We start from the raw sequence: 21440 nt of genomic DNA on the forward strand, positions 1-21440 counted from the left end.
AAAATAGTTTCAATTTGAACTTCCTAAGTGGTCGAGGCGGAGCTTTGGGAGAAATGAGGAGTGACTGGAATTTTTTTTTTTTTTTTAACATTTTGCAGAGCCGGTTAGACTTCTTGCATTATTTGGTTATTCTAATACTAAAGAAATCCACTTATGGCGAGTGAAAAGATGTTTACCATAAAAGTTGAATTCATTGTACAAGATGGCCATTAAAAAATATATTAAAAAAATTGTACGTGTGTGTTTCGCTGTAAACGATGAGCAGAATGACATTGGATCTTTAAATACACTTCTGTCTGGAAATGCCCAAAGATTGAGTTGAACTTTGTTTTTACACGAGTCAGAAATATCTCCAACTTCTTGTAGTACCGTATACAGATAAAAATCAGAAACCCAGCGATTTACTGCATCCGCTGAACCAGGCTTTAAGTCCATATGGGCATAGCCTACTAGGCTATAGTACAGGACCCAGTGAGGACAGGTGGTATTTACCATCATTTTAAACATTTCATTAGCAAAGAATCACAGCTAACGAGGGTGGCGTTGCTTTCGTTTATCAATAGAGTATCAGACAGTAAAATGCGAAATACTGTATAAAGCAAATTTTGTTTTCTTTTATGAGCGCTGGAAACTACTTGCTGAAATTCTACACCTAAATCTTATTAACAATTCCTGCTACTATAAAGTAACTGTAAACAAATCAAAATGTGTCCTGAAGCTTTAAAAAGATCCACATTATAAGAATACAAGAGAGCAAAAGGTTTTTTTTCCTTATCACCTTCTGTCACCTACCTAGCGTGTCAGACATGAATCCTGCGGCGTAAATTCTTCAAACTAGACTTCAAACTGCAGCTATAACACACGGCAAAATTTCAAGCTATCCTACTCCATACAACTCGTGAAGAGTAGTAAAATACAATATTATTTTTTTTTAAATTTCGTAGTTTAGCACTTTTTCATAATATTCTAGCAACCTTGACAGTTTTAGCAGAATAAAATTTGCCCCTACATAGTCCATTAAATCGAGGTTTCACTATAGCGTCTTTTCATTAAGCAACATTTCTTTCGGGGCATTCTAATCAGGAGAATCATCAAATTACCAGACAAAGATGCTTTCCCTAATCACAACTTTAAAGAAATACTACTAAATACACTGGACTAATTACTTTTATAAACAGCATCACATTCCAGAACTTATACGAATCCCTTGGCCACTTATCGGAGATGACACCATAACACATGATTCAGTCATGTATCGATCCACTGGTGATATTGTGGCTTATGTTACCTATCCTATGTTATCCAATTTCTATGGACAAATTCAATGGAAAAGTTTGGTGAAACTTAAGCAGTTGCTCGACATTTCAAAGGCTTCTGATTGTGCTTGGCATAAATGTCTTCTAAATAAGCTTCCATCTTATGGGTTTCTGCTTTTTGTAATTGGTTATCTAGTTTTCTCTCTGACCGCTCAATGAGGGTGACGGTAGATGGCTTCAATTCTTTCTCCTACTCTTTTCCTCTTGTATATTAATGACCTTCCATTGACTGGAAATCCTATCCATAGTTTTGCTGATAATAGCACATTGCATTCTCTAGTTTAAGAAACTTGCCCTGCACAAACATCTTCATCTTCTCGAATATCCACTACCAATTTCTTAAATGCTGATCTGCAAGTAACTGTCCACTGGGGAAAAGATAACTTTATTTCAATCTTGTAAAACTCAGTCCTATCTTATATCTCGCAAAAAGGATTCTTCTGCTGCTATGCTTATCTTCGATGACACTGATTTCCAGGCAAGATCATATATCTCTATTAGGGATTACACTGACTTCTAATATCTTTTGGCATAAGGACATTACAAATATTGCTTTCTCTGAATCTCAAAAACTGGGTTTTTCTCTTTCGCCATTACTTTTCTTCAAAACAGCTGTTCGTTCTGTACAAATCGCAAAATCCGCCCTATTACGGAACATTATTCCTACATCTGGGGCAGTGCCCACAAAACCTCTCTCAAGTTTCTAGGTTCCATTCAAAAGAAGGCTCTTAGGTTAATTAATGACACTTGTCTAACAGAGTATCTCTACTGTCTCATACACGTTCTATTTCTGCTGCATTCCTTTTCTATAAAAAGGCACGGGCACTGTTCTTCTGAATTACCTTCTATAATTCCAGCTCTCTCTCTTCCAAAGCAGTCCGAACACATGCCACAACCAATCAACATACTTTCATTGTCCAACTTCAAACTCATAGAACCAACTTGTCTTCCGTTTTCTCGAACAACCTTCCTTCACACGTATTTCCTGAAAATTTCAATCAAAAAGTATTTTCTTTCATTTCATCTTCAACCTTCAACCCATGCACGGTACTAAGTACTATAGATTCTAATACATCTCGTGTTTGGAGTTTTCATGAAAAAAAAAAAAAAGGTAACTACAATTTAATCCACTAATAATACACTGTGATAATTACTTTTATAAACAGCATCACGGTCCAGAACTTACAATCCCTTGGCAACATATCGGAGATGGCACCATGAGAGCGGCTGTCACCTAATTGGTCAATCAGACTCACAGTAATCTATTCTACCCTAGTTTATTAAAAAAAAAAAAAAAATCTGTTGCCGAGGAAGTGTTTTAATGATATTCCCAGACCTAATATCTCGTACATAACGGCAAGCTGAGAGAGAGAGAGAATAAAAAAAAAAAAAAAAAAAAAAAAAAAATGGTGACAAGGAAAACATTTTCATACGTTACGAGAACGCTAAATCCACAACCTCAGGTCAAGAACACACGTCACGCGCACGCTTTCTACTGCTTCGAGGCATGAAAAAAAAAAAAAAAAATTGTTCAAAGCAAAAATTTCAATTTCGCTTAATCCGTTTTCTTCCCTCTCCCCCAGTCGAATTCGCCACGCTTTAAATTAAGTACCCTTAAGCGAATATCATTTTCAATTTAAAGACAACCGAATTCCAGTTCAATTCACGCAATGAACCCTAAGAAACATTTCAGTACATTAACAGAATTTATGAAAAAAACAAAAAAAAAAACACTTTTCAAAGCCGAGTGAGAAATATTCCAAAAATAATTTTCTAAGTGAACCGCTGCATTTAAAGAAACAGGGCAGTTCCGATGTGTTTTTAATGCCAACGTTCACAGTTGGCTATGAATAGAATTGGAGCCGTTCATTACCTTCAAGCATGAAACAGTTATAACGATTGCATAGCCACGAATATGCAAATCATGCCACGCCGAGAACGCAAGTAATGTATTACGCCATCCCCTGCACCCGCTCGCTTTCCCAGGACGGAAATTTATTATTTGAAAGTGGTGCCCTACGAGATATGCATAAGAATAGTGGAAAAAGTTGCGAGCTCAAATAGCACTTAGCTAAAACAGTTGGGGTGGGGGGGGGGGATAAAGGACGCTATTCTTCGAAAATTATGTCGTGCGGAACATGATTGTCGTAAACCACCAAATTTTGTTGGATACCATTGTTTTTCCGGCTATAATTGTGAATATTTTCTGGTAAATCAAAAATTAAAAATATCAAGATAATTAAAAAGATCCTCCAGCCACGAAAGCGGATTGTCTATATGTAAACATATACAGTAAAAATTATCATTACACAGCAGTCAAGTGATTTGAATGAGTCTTGCACCTTTTCACTGCCCCAATTTTGCTGAGTGCGAAACTAAAATGCATATTTTAACCAACTTCAAGGGAAGTAGCTTATTCTTACCTCGTTCCACTTTTTTTAAAATTAAAAAAGTGGATGCGATAAAAAGTGTGTGCGAGCGTTGATTTTTATTCCCTTTCGATGATCTTTTGAACTGAGTAACAACTTAAATATAAACAAATCTATACTACACTGAAAGGGCAGAATTCAAGGGATACCTGGTTCCTGTCACCCCTCTGGCTAGTGCACAAACCCACCACTTGGCAGGTATATAGGTATTCACGCAGACGGTAATGCATGGTATACTCGTGGAGTTGGTACAGAAGTTGCACTATTCCCGTTCGACAGTATCAAGAATAACGCCATTTCCAAAATAACATCTAATCGTGGACAGCTCTGTGGGCAAAAAGAGGTGGTGCAAGAACGTGGCCATCTGTCTCGCATTGTTACAGCAAACCGAAGAGCGACAGTGGCACAAATCACCGCCGATTTCAACGAGGGAGGTGCCAGAAACGTTTCGGCCAAAACAATCAGCCGATCATTAGCCGCAATAGGTTAATGGGAGCCGCCAATCCACCAGAGTCCCGTTGCTAACACCACGACACAGGATTATGGCTCAACTGGGAGAAGGAACATCGGAACTGCACCTTGGATGGTTGGAGACTTGTCTCCTGGTCCAGTGAGTCCCGTTTCCAGTTATTTCGAGCGCACGAGAGGGTGCGTATCTGGCGGAAACCGCACGAAGCTATGCACCTGTCATGTCAACAAGGAACTGTTCAGACAGGTGGACGGTCGGTAATGGTCTGGCACGTGTTCAACTGGCACACACTGGGACCTCTGATATATCTAGACGCATCTCTGAATGGTCCATCCTTGCAGATCATCTGTATCCTTTCGTGGTCATCGTGTACCCACAGGGTAATGGGCTCTTCCAGCAGGCCAACGTGCCTCCCCACAGAGCAATGGTGACTAGAATATGGTTCGAAGAACATTTCACAGATTTTACCACCATGGAATGGCTTCCCCGTTTACCGAACCCTATGGAGCATCTTTGGGATACTATGGAAAGGTCCGTTCGAGATTTGGATCCTCTACCCAGGAATGCGAAGGAATTATGGACAGCGGTGCAGCAAGCATTCAGTCCACTACTTCACACTTTCGTGAAGTAGTGGACTGAATGCCTCGCCCCGTACTGTCCTTATCCGGGCGAATGGTGGGCTTACCCGTTACTAGGTTGGTAATTCCCATGATTTCTGTCCACTCAGTGTACATGAATCCATACTAGTGGCCCCGATTCCTCCTGGCGTGGACGGGAAACAGTCTTCCTGGTAATCGCTGCCCCCCGTTAGTAAAATATCAAGAAACAACTAAACGCCGCATGAACATAGCACTACACTAATTTCTGACCATTATGTATATCATGACGGGGAACTACTGAGGATTGAACTAACGTTTGGAGGCCACCCTACGTAAGCCACAACACATGTCCACAAGTTATGGGGACGTTCTTTGAACTTTAATAACTCAAAGACTAAAACACGCTTTTGACCAGATTCCTTTTTATTCAGTAGTAAAATTGGGAGGAAGAATAAAAAAAATTGCAATAAAATTTTCCGACTAATTTTCAAAATTTCCGTTTTTTTTTTTTTTTAACAGTTTGATAACGAAACTGCTGAGCAATAGTTTCGTTACTGTTTTGGCAAAATATTCGCCACAGAACACTAGGCAGTTATATGCAAATTAGATGATTACCAAATCGACAATAAAAACTGGGGAGAGGGAAAAAAAAAAAACATGAGGATTCGATCCAACGTTATGAAAACTAAAGATAAAGTGCCGTTGCCACTTGGTGGGGGGGAGGTTAATGTCTGTCTCACATGTATGAAACAGGACAGACAGAATATACATCATCGTACTATTTATTTGCAGCAGTAATGAATGAAATGACACTTTTGCACCACTCTCCCTCCCTTCCTTCCTTCCTTCCTGTCCAAGCATTTCAGTATTATATAAGTGTTTAGTGGTACCGTGATCAAGATTAATATTGTCTCGTAAATTCAATGTTTTAATATTTATTTTAAATTCATTTTTCGATTCTTATTAAATACAATTCATGCAATGACACATTTAGATAGTCTGGCGTCCAGGCGCAATATTTTTAGATACCCTAAAAATGAGGTCTTACGACCTGGAACAACTAATTAGATTGTGCCAGGACCCCATCCCCTTAACATTGGGGGGGGGGGGGGATACCTGAAGAAACTGTGCCATTGCACCTTGGTAAATCCAGCCTTAGATTCGAGAACAAAGAATAAGTTTCGATCCCAAGAATTTCACTGGAAGCGCCGAAATGTATATTTACAGCAACACTAAAACCTTGAACACTAAAAGTTTTAGTTGCTGATATTGGTGTACTTGGATTCCACATGAAAGACCAATAAATGCTCCTAACAGATATAGTAAATAACCAAGTTGGTTAATGTATGCAGTGCGTTACATCTCAGACGCGTTGGAAAATATCAATAATTCATGATTTATACAAAAAAGAATTTTTTTTTTTCTGCGCATCCGCCACAGACCGATTTATTTCTTCAACCAATGCATGGAAAAAGAAACGTGCGGGGGGAGGCCAATGGAATAATAATTGTCGAATTTCTACTGGTCCGATTTTTAATTACATATTAATTATAAGACCCAAATATAAAATATAAAAGAAATGGTTGCTAATAGAATTGCGCGTTAAAATTCCTCCGAAGTAACATCGATATTCGAATTTCCAATTAATGTCAAAGTTGATCAGCATCGGTGTCCTTCACAATTCGCTACACGTACGCACTAAAGAATTAAACGTATTCTTGCTTATAAACCTTGCAAAAGTTATGGAACTTTGACGGAAATTATAGAATTTAGATATAGAGTATTTCGAATACACACTATTTTCAAAACGTTTGCAATTAGACGATGTACAAAAAGGAAATGTAGGTGCGTAATGCGCACCAAGAAATGTCGTCACGCCGTGAAACAGGGAAGTGACACACAAATCATCATAAACACAAATAGGAAGTGATTTCGGAGGTTCACTAGCGTGAGTCAATATAAAAGAGTCATTAACAGCTGTCTTGAACACTCCTAGAATGTCTCGGAAGGTTCAGTAGTGAAAGTGGTGGTCGCAGTTGGCAGGAGGAAACTTTGAATCACTTCCAGCGAACTGAAATAGAGATTCCCAAACGGTAGTTGACACACCAATGGTGCAATATTTTGTCACTTCCATTATTATCGGTGTCGGGATCTACCGACTGTTCAGTGTGCTATTATTAATAATTTTTAATTTATTACATGGCATTGAAGCTAGGAAAACCAGAAACACTTCATTATTTTAATAAGTTGTTAAACTTAGCATAGGCATATGATGCAAGAAAGCAAGCTTATGCAGCATCTGCCAAAAAAAAAAAAAAAAACTACACCCATTTCACCCCTCCGTTCGTTCCAAATACCTGTCCAGCTGAGCCTTAAATTTATTTAAACTATCAACTTCCACAACAAGGGATGGAAGTCTGTTCCACTAACCAACTACCCGCTGGCTAAAGGCAAATTTCCGCACATCTATCCTACATCTGTCTTTCCTCAATTTGAATTTATGCCCTCTCAGGTGATTATTCTGAGCAAGAGGAAGAATCCCATCAGCATTGAACATGCTCAAACCATTCAAGGCTTTATACACCTCTATCAGATCACCTCACCAGTGCCTAGTCTCTAGACACTGTAATTTGCAAAACTTAAGCCTTTCTTCGTAAGAGCAACCCTTTGTTCCATTCACTAATCTTGTTGCCCTTCTCTGTACTCGTTCCAGCAGCTCTACATCTTTCTTGAAATTAGGCCTCCAGACCTGTATACAATACTCAAGGTGTGGCCTGACCATTGCCTTATACAAGGGAATAATCACCTCCTTATCCCTGCTAGAAAAATTCCTGTATATCATTGACAAGACACCATGAGCTACTCTTGCAGTCCATCTGCACTGCTCAGAAAACTTCATATCTGCCTGCACAATTACCCCCAGGTCTTTTTCATTCTCTACCGCTGTCAGTGTAGTACCACAGAGTTGATACGTTACTCTGGGGTTACTGTTTCCCATGTGTAGTACTTTACATTTGTCAATGTAAAGTTCTTGGAGAACAGTAGACAGCCATGGGTAGAAAAAAAAAAGGGGGGGGGGAGGCAAAAGCAATAAAAATTACCAACTAAGATTAATTAAAATAGATTACTTTTAATAAACTAGCAGAATAATTAATTTTAAAACTATGCATTTCTACGTTCAATTACTGCCTTGGGAATGCTTTGGTCCCTCCAGTAACAGACTTATGACCATTTATGCCAAAAAGCAGCTTAAGATCACACTAGAAAAAAATACCATTAACCACAGTTCAACTTTAATTGCTAATATCAAAAATATGAATGCTTTAAATCTGTTTCTTCTTACAATTTGGTAAGACCCTGATACAGCATGGTGCTTAGATGAATGATTGAAACATCATTCATCACCATGACTGCTCTGCAGGATTTAGTGGTCACTCATAATACAACAGGTGGTCTCTATAAGCAAACATATGCCAATCATTACTGTATCATCTCTAAAAGCATATCAAATGCTGTTTTTTAAGCCCAAACCTTAAAAAGCCAAAAATTGGCCATTGTCATTGAAAGATCTCAAGAAAGCAAAAAAAAAAGTTGCCACAACCAAGTGGTCAAGTGTGGGGTGCATTATTACACATACATTGAGTGACCAGGGTTCGAGCCTGACTGCTAAATACAGTGCTCTCTATCTTGTGAACTCCTGACCATGTGGTTGTCCCAGGGTATAAATAGAAAAAAAAGTTTATTTAAATGCCTACAATTTTTAAATTATTTTAATGTAGGCAATGAAGTACTCCCTTCACTTTTTCCTACAAGTTGTTTATAGTTAACCATGATTAAAAATGCATCAGAAATCTTTTAAACACTTATTTCATTATAAAGTGCTGTATTTGCTACTTCTTACACAAATCCTTTATATGAATATGGAGAGAAGTACATATATTATTAATTTTATTATTATTAATTTAAATTTATAATGTAAATTAATATATAAATAAAATTTCCATATTTGAATTTTGGAAAAAATATTAAAAAACAAAATTAAAGTTGCTGGACATATTGTATAATTGAAAATATTGAACTAAATAAGTAGTTATTTTGAATAAATTAATTATTTTTAATATGTAGTTATATCATATCACTTTTCAATCAAATATGAGTATACAATCAAATGTTCAACAAATTTCATTCCTTCTTATAAAAGAAAGAATATTTCTGCTGATTTAAAGAATTCCGTATATTCAAACTTGGCTGCAGTAACAGAACACAGAAAATAAAATAAAATTTTGATAAACTAAAGTTTATCAATTGTAATAAAATAAAAATTAATGAATAAATAAGAGAACAAAAAACATGCTAAATGATGCTAAGTGTAATAAAAACAGAAAAAGCTCTGCCTTTTGGATATTCCTTTATATTCACACAAGATTCTCAATTCTTGTGGGGGAGGGCAATATTGCACCACTGATTTAAACCCTGAACATAAAGCTAATCCTGTATAATAAATTTTTTATGCATACTTATGGATGGATGGTTGAGAAGGGATTCTAAACTTTGCTGGGGTGGGGGAAGGTTTTTCAAATCTTCAAGAAAAAAAAAAAAAAAATTTTACAAACACTCTGAGGGTATACATTCATATCAAACTTTTGAATACTAAAATCCTCCAAAAATGAGAATGGCAACCATACTGTGAACCTTTGACAGTGACATCATTTCACAATAGTATCCAAATTAGATATGATTAATTACTGCTTATAAATATTGTATGTTTAAAAAGCTGTAGCACATGGTCATAATCAAAATGTATAAAAATTTGGCATCATATTCAAATTAGCCAATAAAACAGTAAACACAGGTTCAAGTTAAGTTCATGGACTGCATGTGCTGTCAATCAAACAAGTACCAAATTCTAACTGGAAGCACAAAATATTGTCTGTACTATGTATATGCATTCACAATGAAGGTTGCCAGCATAACTACAGAAAGTTTCCAACATCAGTTAAATGAGCAATATTCAACTGGTTGGCACAAGAAGTCTTTTAAGGAGGTATGCTAGCATGCAAAATCAACTGTACTAAAAAATTATCTAAAAAGTAAATTTGTGTCAATTGTCTTCAGTTTTATTCATTAGTCATCATCAGAATTATTAAAAGGAATTATCTTAAATATATATTTAAGGGCCACTTTGTAGGATAATAATATATATATATATATATATATATATATATATATATATATATATATATAAAAAAAAAAGGTGCAATATTATTCTGAGAGAAAATTATTCAAAACAGGCTAAATAGTGCAGAGTTACGTTGTATACCAATTGCACATAATTGGTATACAACTTCATTAGGCATAATCGGTGGTACAAACAATGTTTGCCTACTTGGTTCACCTTGATTATTCCCATAGCAAGTGGGTTTAATTTAACAAATTTTTCTTTAAAAAATTGTCAAAAAAAAACTGAAAGATATATTCTTTCAAGAAGATACTTGAATTTCTGTACAGTATTTTGTAATTTTCAAGAAATAAACATTAAGGAAAGTCATTTCAAAAAAGTATAAAGGATAAACCCAAGAAAAGTTCGTGCATGTAGTTGATGTGTTCAAAACTTGTTTCGACAAAAAAGAGGTTTAATTACATATGCTAATTCTGAGGAACAACCAATAGAAACCCTTTCTGCCTTGGATATATCAAGAATAAATGGAAATTTATTTTAATATCTGTAGGCAAGACAAGCAAAAGAAAATGTCTTAAGTGACCAAATCTTTCTCCTAGACTCTCCTCTCACAAACTCCTAGGGTCTAGGTGCTTGCAACTGGGCACCACTTTGGATCTAGAAACATTGTTTGTTTGTTATTTTGGTTTTTAGGAGCATTAGCAACTAAGGCCATATTGCTCCGGGATATGCGGTGGTCATTCCCTGACCTTTCCGCATCCTTCGTATTTGGTGGTGACGGGCTCGAACCCCCTAGAAACATTATAGTGTAGCAAGATACCTTGTGATTTGCATAGCCATAGCTTATTCAATAAACAAACTAGTAGTAATAATGCATTAATTATTGTAATATTAAGCTATGGCTGTACAACTAGAAATGCTTGCATCTATCACTGTGAACATACTGTCAATTTATCAGAGTTACAAGCTAGGGGCATTACTCCTGCCAGGCTTCAACACCTGTCCCCCCCCCTATAAAGGAGACTATCAAATTTATAAAAAAACATCTTCTCTAGATCAAAGCAATAAACTTATCCTCAATACCTTGTTCTGCCAAATAAAATTCTAGGTGTGTACCTGTTATAAGCTGCCAAAATCACCTGCTAGAGCTATCCTTTATAACAAAAATTCAAAACCCTAATGATTAAAAATCAAATTTAATAAATTTATTTTGTAATAATTTTATTAAAAAATCTATTCTCAATTCTAGAGCACCTGTATTAAACTCATTTTTCTGTTCACTTCTAAAGATTGATTATTTAATATATAGTTTTCTAATCCTAATATTAGTTCTGGGTATCTTGGACAAAATTGACCAAGATCCATTAATTAGTGCTGCTTTCAGTCATAAAAAGTGGCATGTTAAAAATAGTAGCCATAAGTGTTAAGTGAAAGAATACCCTCTTCCAACAGTTATAGATGGAAGCATTAGTGGAAGATGGATACTTGCCTCTCCCCGGATTTTAGAAATTACCATTTTACATTTCTTCTAACACAAAAATATACATAATAATAATATTAGCATGATGCAAATCCTAAAGCGAAAGCTCTGTTCCTCATGTAAGTGTTCACTATACTGTTTGCAAAATAGTATAAAAATATGCAATATAGTGTAGGAGAGTAGTCGAAGTTTCACAAATGGCTTCTACTTTCTAATTCAATAGATGACAATTCATTTAACCTTGTAGAATAAATGATATGCATTCCAAGCATATGATCAAAGAATCTTCTCTAAAATATCAATGAATATCTTTCAGCATTCAGGCTCATTATTTAAAAAAAAAAAGAAAAAGAACAAGAAATATTTATTCAGTCAAAGTACACAGACTCATAATTCTACTGAGCTCTTGTTGAAGTTCAAGTGTTTAAATAATCTATTTAATTTACTATAATGTAATATTTTTAAAAGGTTATGCACCAAAAAGTAATGCCCCACATTAAAAAATATATATACAGTATATATCAAATCACAAACTGTACAGTTGTAACTATTGAAGTTTCAAGCTTTAGTTTTCATTTATAGTTGGAGATTTCAAATGTTTGTACAGATTGTAGTTGAAATGGAACAGAAGCACTTGTATCTACTGGGAAATGTAAGTAAAGATGTCAGAATGATGAGATGAAGAAAATTACTGATATTTCCAACAATACCAAGTGTAGTTGCCTCCATAACTAAAATCACAATCATGACAAATACAGGCCTCCATTATCTTAAACAAGTTCAGCCACAATGAAACAAGAAAGAAAAATCCTGCTTTAACATTATAGTGCACTTCTTAGCACAAATTTGAAAATCAAAGAAGCAATTGCAAATTTTATTACCATGTATGACATCCTTCAAGATTCCAAAATGGTTACCACCATTTTGGAACCTTGAAGGATGCCATACATGGTAATAAAATTTTGGGTAAGAAAAAAAAAACATTGCCATCGGAGGATGACAAGACTTACCACTAAATAACATAATTTCCTGATGGTGTAAAGCCACTAAAGTGGGAGAGTACCATGTAAAAAAAAAAATTAATGCATCTGCTAATTCTATAGGAAAGTATCACTTTTTAGTATTAGCAAACTGATGCGAGGAAGCAAGCTTTACTGCATCAACAAAAAAAGAAAAGTACCCACATCCGTCTAACTTTTCCTTAAATTCATTGGAATTATCCACTTCCACATGGAAGCTTTTTCCAACAATCAATTATCTCTGGCTAAAAGCAAACTTTCACACATCTATCCTGCAACCATCCTTTTTAAATTTATATCCCCTTACGTGTGCTGCTGTTTGGGAAAGAGAAGGATGCCATCAGCCTTTAGTTTACTTAACCCGCTTTAAACACTTCAAAATCAGATGCATACTTTTCTTGTCCCCCGATATAAATACTCTGGAGAAGGAATTCCAGAGGAAAAAACAAATTTCTCCACATTTCATCTGTGTACCCTTGAATTCTAGCTGTTTTCTGAAAATTTAGTGAAGCTGTGAATGGCATTTATATTTCAATTCTATAGAAGCAAAATACATGAACTTTGATGGAATGGGCACAGAATCAGTTTAGATTAAGATCTGCGGCTCTAAAAAAAGGATGAGATAATAATACAAATCTATATATCTAAGTGCACTTCTGGAGGATTTACACATTATTGAAATAGCTGCCTATGATTATTTAAGTTTTGCTGTCATTCAACATATCATTCCTTTCACATATCTGTATTTCTCCTGCATAAGGAAAGGTGCCTCCATAGCCAGGTGGGCAGGAGCAGCAGTGCGTAGCACACACTTCTTGATCAGACTGGGGTTCAAGCCCGTGACCACCAAATACAGAGGATGCGGGAAGGTCAGGGAATGACCACCGCATATCCCCGGAGCAATATGGCCTTAGTTGCTAATGCTCCTAAAAACCAAATAATAACAATAACAGCATAAGGAAATCCTGTTTCATAATGTATAATTTATTTTTGGTTTTAACAATTGCAACAGGTTTTGCAATCTCATGAAGTAAGAGTAAAATTATTCATCTACTTATATCAAATAATTATTTCAGAGCAAAACAATAATGGATATCCCTAAAATTAAATGAAGAGATGCATAAATATAGAAATTCCTTCTAAATACATACAAAATGTTTAGTGAAGGTAAATATGATCTGAAATGTCAGAAAAAAAAAAAAAAAAATTCTTCTATAATTTAGTATTGGAAAATGATACAAGGAATAAATGGATCGACTTATACAGCATCTGCCAAATAAAATAAAAAGAAAAAAAAAAACACTTCCCACGATTTAAATGCACATTCACTAAAATCCACATTCACATACCTTGTGAACCATGAAATGTTCAAAATTAAATAAACATAACAAAGAAAGACATTACTTATGTGAATCCTATTCTTTCCATATGCCTAGTGAGCTTTAAAATAGATGGTACTGAAATCAAAAAACTTTATTACATTCATTCATTTAACATATGGTTTTTTATAAATACTTCATCTTGCTCAACTCCTTTATATATTATAAATAACCTATGCAAACAGAAAGCTTGTTATAATCACATTATCCATGTCCCTGTTAATGTGAGGTTGGGCAACTTGGCAAGTCACTATATAAACACTACTTTCTCACTCCACCCCCTCAAGATGTTGCAATAAAATTAGAATGCTTCCAATCTATATAATACTGCAAAAAATATATAAAATTTATTATAACAAGAAATTTAACTGTCCATTTCTGTTTTTTTTATTATTCTCCTACATCATATAATCTTTACCCAAATATATTAAATGTTTAAATATTTCAGCAATTCTTTTTTTTTTTTTTGGATACCTTGGTGTACCATGATGCCAAGTTAAGAGCTACAGATGTCTCAGGTAAACAAACAGGATAAAAATAAAATTAAAAAAAAAAAGTTAAACATTTGTTATAGCACAAAGAATTTGTCTCAAATATTAATTTTGGTTTTCAGAAAATTCCAGATGTGCAATGTACAATTAAGATTCAATAGGCCACATGCCACTAGTTAAGATTTGGAAAATTAATTTTTACTTTAAAATTTGCTTTGTAATACAAGAAGAGATTTGCTTATAACTTAATATATACATAAATGAATATCTGATAGAAATATCTTATCCCACTACACATTTATACAGGGGGTCCTCATTATCAGGGGATAACTGGTTCCAGGAAATTCCACTTAAAACAGGGACCAAATTTTCATAGGTATTATGTACTTATACATAGTAATAAATGGATTGAAAGAACTGAAAAATGAGAACTATTTTATTTGACATTTATTATAATATGTTGAACAATGTAAGATTAAAGTTACACTACGTTTCAGTTTTACGAAAAAAAAAGAATGAATCCAGAGTTCTTTGGTTTTTTAAGCCGTATTTTTTTCAGATGATAAAATTGTGTTGTAGCATTCAGTTGTCTAACTTTGCACTTAACTCTTGCTGCACAATCATAAAGAGGGTTGTTCTCACAAAATATTCAAATACTGGGTCAATTTTCTCAAGGCCTTCCTTTAATTCTCAAATCCTCCTAACAGCAGAGACTCATAATGAATACTCGGATAGCGGGGACCCCCTGTATTAGCATTTTACTCTGTTTAATCCTTCTACTCTTTCTCAGAAGCAAACTTTCTTAAAATTAAAATCCAGTATTAATAATTTCCTTCTTAACCCTTTACTCATTCATGGTACTTTTATGAGTAAAGAAATCCATTATCCTGATGTATTTGTAACTACCACAAAAAAAAAAAAAAAAAAAAAAAAATTGACGGGCAGCAAGGATTTAACTCAGTTATATTTATTTAACACATATTCTTATATAATTAAAAATATGGGTAGAAAAAGTATAGTAGGCCCTAGGACAAGAAAATTTTGCTAACTGCATGGCAAAGACAGATGAACTCTCAGCCTGTGCACTGCATTCAAAGAAACTTTATATAACAGTACACATTTCTTATTAATTTTTATGGCTTTTTTGGTTTGTTAATTTAATTTAAATTATTGATTTATAATTGCAAATGAATACTATTTTAGCTACATTATGGATTAAATAGGATTTGCAAGCTACTCTGAGGGAAACAAAACACTTTTTATAAGTTTCTATAAGAAAATGAATTCAAAACAATTAGTTTAAAGAATGAGCTTTAAAAACATAACCCATTAGTAATTTGTACAATGCCAAAATGAAAGGTTCAAGCTAGAATAAAATTTTTCAAAGTTCAAGAAATTGAGGAATTCAGGAAAAAAAAAACAAGGACCAGTCCTGGAGCTCAGAGTGGCCAAGGTGCAAAAATTAATGATGTGGAGAAGGACGACAGTAAGGAGTTCTTGCCTGGTTTCAGGGGGAAAAGGGACACATTTGTTGGGATTTGAGGCCCTTTTCAGACAAGGACCCAGAAGTATTGAACCTCCTATGCCCACTTTAGAAATGGTCCTAATAAAAAGTATAATCTTATGGTAAATTACTGGATATGTTAGTTTAAAAAAATTTTCTATAAGGTTTGGTGTAAATTGCTTTGAAAACAGGAAATGGGGTGAACACAGGACTAATAATTAGTAACAAGTTGACTTTGGATGCATGTGACTTCTAATAACGATTCAATCAATTGAGAAGAGTGAAATACTTCCACAAATGTTATTACCTATATTATAATTTTAACTAATTATGATAAAGTATAGTAATAAAAATAATAATTTCAGCACAATGGCTCTTCCTTTTCCTCATTCCACCCACACTTTTGGTCTGCCTTGTGAAATATGGGCACTGCCCCATTCAAGTTCTGCAACTGATATATATATTTATTTATTTAAAAAATATATAAATAAAAACTTGTTTAATTCAGTTCTATCATTTGACTTAATGATAAGCCTCTCCTTTAAAAATAATAAAAATTTGATTTTTTATTATTCATATATTTTATTTATTTTTTTTTTGCCACTATATTAATTAGAGCTAGCTCTTGTCATTACGGAAAGGGTAAGGTCTGTTTTTTTTTTTTCAGTACGCAACTGTATTGATTATCATTATACCTATAGTATTGGAGCTTGTTCTTCCCAGCACGATAAATAAAAACTCAAAAACATTTTTTTTTTTTTTTTTTAAATTCTACATAATCTGCTTCAACCTAATTAACCTCCAACACATTCAATTACACCCTGACTACAAACCACATTATCTGTACAAGAAAAAATCATTAAATTGTGATTTTATTTTAAAAGATGGATGGTATGTTATACTTTTTTAAATTGATCGGAACTGTTTCAGCAGTTAATATACTACTCTGGAAATAGGTAAGCACGACGTTGTATAAAAGGTGTTTTAATACACTGCAAGTTATTACAAGTACCCATCTTGCACTAGCGCACTATGGCCATTGATGACGATGCACCGCAAAAAATATACTTAAACAATCTTGCACGTAATTCTCCAGTTGAAACGAAATTATTTTTGGTACCATGTTTTTGCCAAAATTACTGTCTACATCTCATCTATACCACACAAAAATGTATTTCTTAAATTATCAATCTGCGTGTATCCTTATTCATTTCATGCCAGTTTAGATCCCCGGTTCTTTCAAATGGAACAGCAATTACGATTGAAAAGCATTGCTAACAGTTCAACAAACACAATGAAATGGCTATCAACAAGATTCAAAAGTTTCTCGATTACATATATTTTTTTTTAAATCACCAATAAATTAAACGCATCTAAACTTTTTTTTTTTTTTTTTTTTTTAATTCGATGGCAGTTCGTCATCGAATTACGCCATTCGCCACCTGCAAAGAACTTTTAAATAACTTCGAAAGTTATTTAAAAGTTATATTAAATGTTAATAAGCACGGATATTGGGGGTGGAAAAATAATAATCACTAATTGTCATAAAATTCCCCAAAGTCAAAAGATGCGAAAAGAGCAACAACTCGCAATTTCCTCTTCGTGTCATTCATAGTATTTGGTTTAACGTCAGGAGTTAAGTTGTCTACACTCTACACAGTGACCTCAGTAAATCTTGCGCACATAATCTTGGCATTGTCACTTTTTTATGATGGAAGTTAATCACCTGATAAAAAGAAGAAGCTCACTTTAAAATTGCCACCGATGGCAAAATGCCAACCTCTTTCATGGCTGCGATCTATTGAAAATATGTATTGAGATGATGGAACTAATTTCACGCCATATTTACAAATTCCTAAGAAATTTTCTCTGGTACGTCATCAACAATTTAAGCAAAGTCTTAAGGTACAACTCTGTAAAATTAGCACCAAAATTCCTGGTGAAATTTTCGCGTTGCTCAAAATAGTTTGCCGCCTTCGACATTACCGATTAAGGTTTACAACTTACGCCGCAACGTCCGGCTGCAACACGGTAGGTTACGTTACAAGAACGTGCTCCTAAGCCTAAAGAAGGCCTTTACCCCTTACCTCTGTTCCAAATAGTGCAACGCCCAGTCGATAATTTCGCCTTTGACATCGCTGGGATTGAGAGCGTAATTTCCTACGATTCCTATCCTAAGTTGGACCGCATCTTCGCCCGTCGGAGAGACCCTCTCACTGTTAAAATCCTTAAAAAACCGCTGAATCGCCGTATCCTCCATCACAACTCTCCCGTGTGCAGCTCTCACCAAACTGACGTCACAAAAATAGATTCACGAGCAGTATGAAGCGAGCTCATTCCACGCCTTATATTTTCTGACCGATAGAGGGCAGCATTAAAAAAGGAAAGTAGGTAGGAAAGTTGACGTGCAGCGTCCTCTGCTTTTCGTGTTGATGATGTTTCGAAACCAATAAATTGCGATACATTTTGGCTGATGCTAAGCTTGCTTTCTTGCATCATACGTTTATACTAATGTTAATATGCACAATTACAGATAGCAGACATGCGTGGATTTTATTGTATTTAAAATATTAAAGTCCATTGTTGATTTTTTAAGAGTATCATTGAAATCAGCAGTTCTCAACCTTTTTTAATGCTTGTATCACCAAAACCAAAATTGGAAAATTTCGATACCACTCATTAAAATACACTGTGCTGCCACTTTATTAGGTACACCTACCTAGTAGCGTGTTGAGCCTCCTTTAGCCTTCAATACAGCCTGAATTCGTCTAGGTATGAATTGAACAAGATGCTGAAAACGTTGTGCAGGAATGGAGTTTCATGCAGACATGAGTGTGTCACCAGTTCCTTCAGATTTGACGGAGGTGTAGGCCTGCAGCGAACAGTCCTTTCCAGCTCATCCCAAAGATGTTCAATATGATCGAGATTCGGGGACTGAGCGAGCTACTGCAGCAAAGAAAAGTCATTGTCAACCCCAGGGGCTCGCATCTGGTGAGTATGGGCTTGGCACACCCAGGGTCCTGAGCAGCTCGATATCATCATTCTTCTCTTTCTTGGTGATTCCCTGTTCTTCTCTCTCTCTCTCTCTCTCTCTCTCTCTCTCTCTCTCAGGGTAATTCAGAAATATTTTTTAGCTGGTGCAGCATAAGCCTCAGGCTTCCTTGCACCACATAGCTAATATTAATAATAATAATTAATAATAAACAATAATGTTCCTGGAACCATTCCATAGCGATTCGGACTTTGTGCACCGGCGAATTATTCTGATGAAAGTAACCATCTGACTGAGGATAAATTGGCAACGTGAACGGATGCACTTGGTCAGCAACGATGTTTAGGAACCATGTGGTATTTAGAGTGAATCTATGGGTATTAATGGACCCAACGTGTGCCAAGAAAACATTCCCCACACCATTACACTGTTCCCCCCAGCCACCTTGCATAGTAGTCGTCAGACATTACGGATCCATGGATTCATGTTGTTTTCTCCAAATTCTAAGCCTTCCATCAACAAGATGCACCAGGAACTTCAACTCGTCAGACCAAGCAACTGTTTTCCAATACTCAATAGTCCAGTCCAGTCCTGGTGTTGCTGTGACCACAGGAGGCGTGCTCTCTTGTTCTTCATTGATAACAGAAGATGTGGCCGTCGGCTGTTGTAGCCCATTCGCGACAAAGTGAGACTAGCGGTCCATTGTAATATTTTGTTCTGTGCACCAAGGTTGTATTCGACGTGATGTGGGACATTGTGGCCCATCTGTTTGTTTGCACAATTCTAGCCATCCTCCTCTGACCTCTCTCATCAACAAGCGATTTTCTTCCACAGGAGTGCCGTTGAGAGGATGTTTTCTGTTCGTTGCACCATTCTCGATACATCCTTGAAACTGTAGTGGAGAACTGCCGTTTCAGAGATGCTTTGTCCAGCACGTCTTGCACCTACTACCACTTGTGTGAACAACAGGGTGTACCTAATAAAGTGGCAGCACAGTGAATGTGTTTGTATTAAGAGGAAAAGTCAAGAAATTCACATAACAAAGCGATGTTATAGATTATACATAGCTTTATTTGTACTTTCCAAAGAGATTCTAAAGTACAACCCCCAGGGAAAGGGCAAAGTGGTGTGCCTCAATGATATACAGGAATTTTTCTAGTAGGGAAAAAAATGTGATTATTCTTTTGTATAAGGCAATGGTCAGGCCACACCTTGAATACTGTATACAGGTCTGGAGGCCTCGTTTTAAGAAGGATATAGAGCTGCTGGAACGAGTACAGAGAAGGGCAACAAGATTAGTGAATGGAACAAAGGATTGCATTTATGAAGAAAGGCTTAAATTTTGCAAATTGCAGTGTCTGAGGGCTAGGCATCTGCTAGGAGATCTGATTGAGGTGTATCATTCAAGGACAAAACCACAAATGCTAAGGTCGTTCCTGTCTTAGACAGTACTGCGTTATGTAAGTTGTGGCAGAACATCAAGGAAGGGCCTTATCGGCAGGACAACGTTCCATGTTATACTGCTCGCGTTGGAATGGACTGGTTTGAGAATATGAATTAAAACAGTTGGACTGACCAGCCGAGAGCCCTCATTCAAATAGAGAACCTTGAAGTTGAACTGGATCATCGGGTGCGTGAGTGAGGAGAAACCGCCAAAAAAAACAGAAAGAAAGACCCATTTTTAGATGGGCCTCTCTTTATTTATGGCAAATAATATAATCAAACATAGCTTATTTTGAATAAGTTTCATATTAAACTGTTTTCAAATTGAATTTCAACAAGTTCACCTTTGATTCCATAACAGTAAATGAACTTGTAACACCTTTGGACAATTATCATTATAACATATAAAAGGAAACTTACTTAATTAGTTAATTAATTAAACTTACTTAATTGTTTTCGAAATTTCAGCTTTTCTTGAATGTGATCAAGGCCATATGAATTGAGAATTCATGATATTCAAAAAACAAATGAGCCGAAAACAAAGTGACTATTTATTAGTATTAGTAGCAGAGAATGATGCAAGAAAGCAAGATTATATAGCATCAGACAAAAAAAATAGAAAGAAAAGAAACTTCCCACATCACCTGCAATACTTTGTCTAGTTCTTGAATTTATTCAAACTTCCCACTTCCACAACAACAGATGAAACTTTGTTTCAACAATCAATCACCCCTGGCTAAAGGCAAATTTACCTATCATCATGCAACCATCCTTCCTCAATTTTAATTTATGCCTAATTATGTGTGCAATCTAAGCAAGACGAAAAATATCATCAGCATTGAGCTAATTATCAGTGAATATTCTAAATGAAGGATATCTAACAGTATAAGTACACATAGATCGCAGCCATTTTATTCATAATAAAATGGCTGCTACATCGATTCGGATGCCCATGTGCAGAAAGCTGGTAAATAATTCAGTGTATACTTGAATAAGTATATCATCACAACCCTTCCGAACATATTAATGTGAAGGGTTAGATTACATGATTGTCTGATATCATAAACTAAAAATTCATTTATTAAAAAATTTCAGCTGTAATGGTAGAATAGATAATATTTTCATATTTATAATAAACTA

The 21440-nt window shown here is 35.3% G+C and overlaps 1 protein-coding gene across 1 annotated transcript in view; it reads right to left on the reverse strand.

Moving 5' to 3' along the window:
- Positions 1-18198, reverse strand: part of LOC150089059 (uncharacterized) — a 144400-nt gene extending 126202 nt beyond the window's left edge. The window contains exon 1 of the mRNA XM_090369795.1: positions 17953-18198. Within this exon, the coding sequence (XP_090225921.1) occupies positions 17953-18125 (173 nt within the window). The 5' untranslated portion in view covers positions 18126-18198. The remainder of the gene's footprint in view (positions 1-17952) is intronic.
- Between the last annotated feature and the right edge of the window lie 3242 nt (positions 18199-21440).

Source organism: Mastigoproctus giganteus, chromosome 3, assembly GCF_048544385.1.
Source record: "Mastigoproctus giganteus isolate SK-2022 chromosome 3, ASM4854438v1, whole genome shotgun sequence".
In the NCBI taxonomy this organism is placed as follows: Eukaryota; Metazoa; Arthropoda; class Arachnida; order Uropygi; family Thelyphonidae; genus Mastigoproctus; species Mastigoproctus giganteus.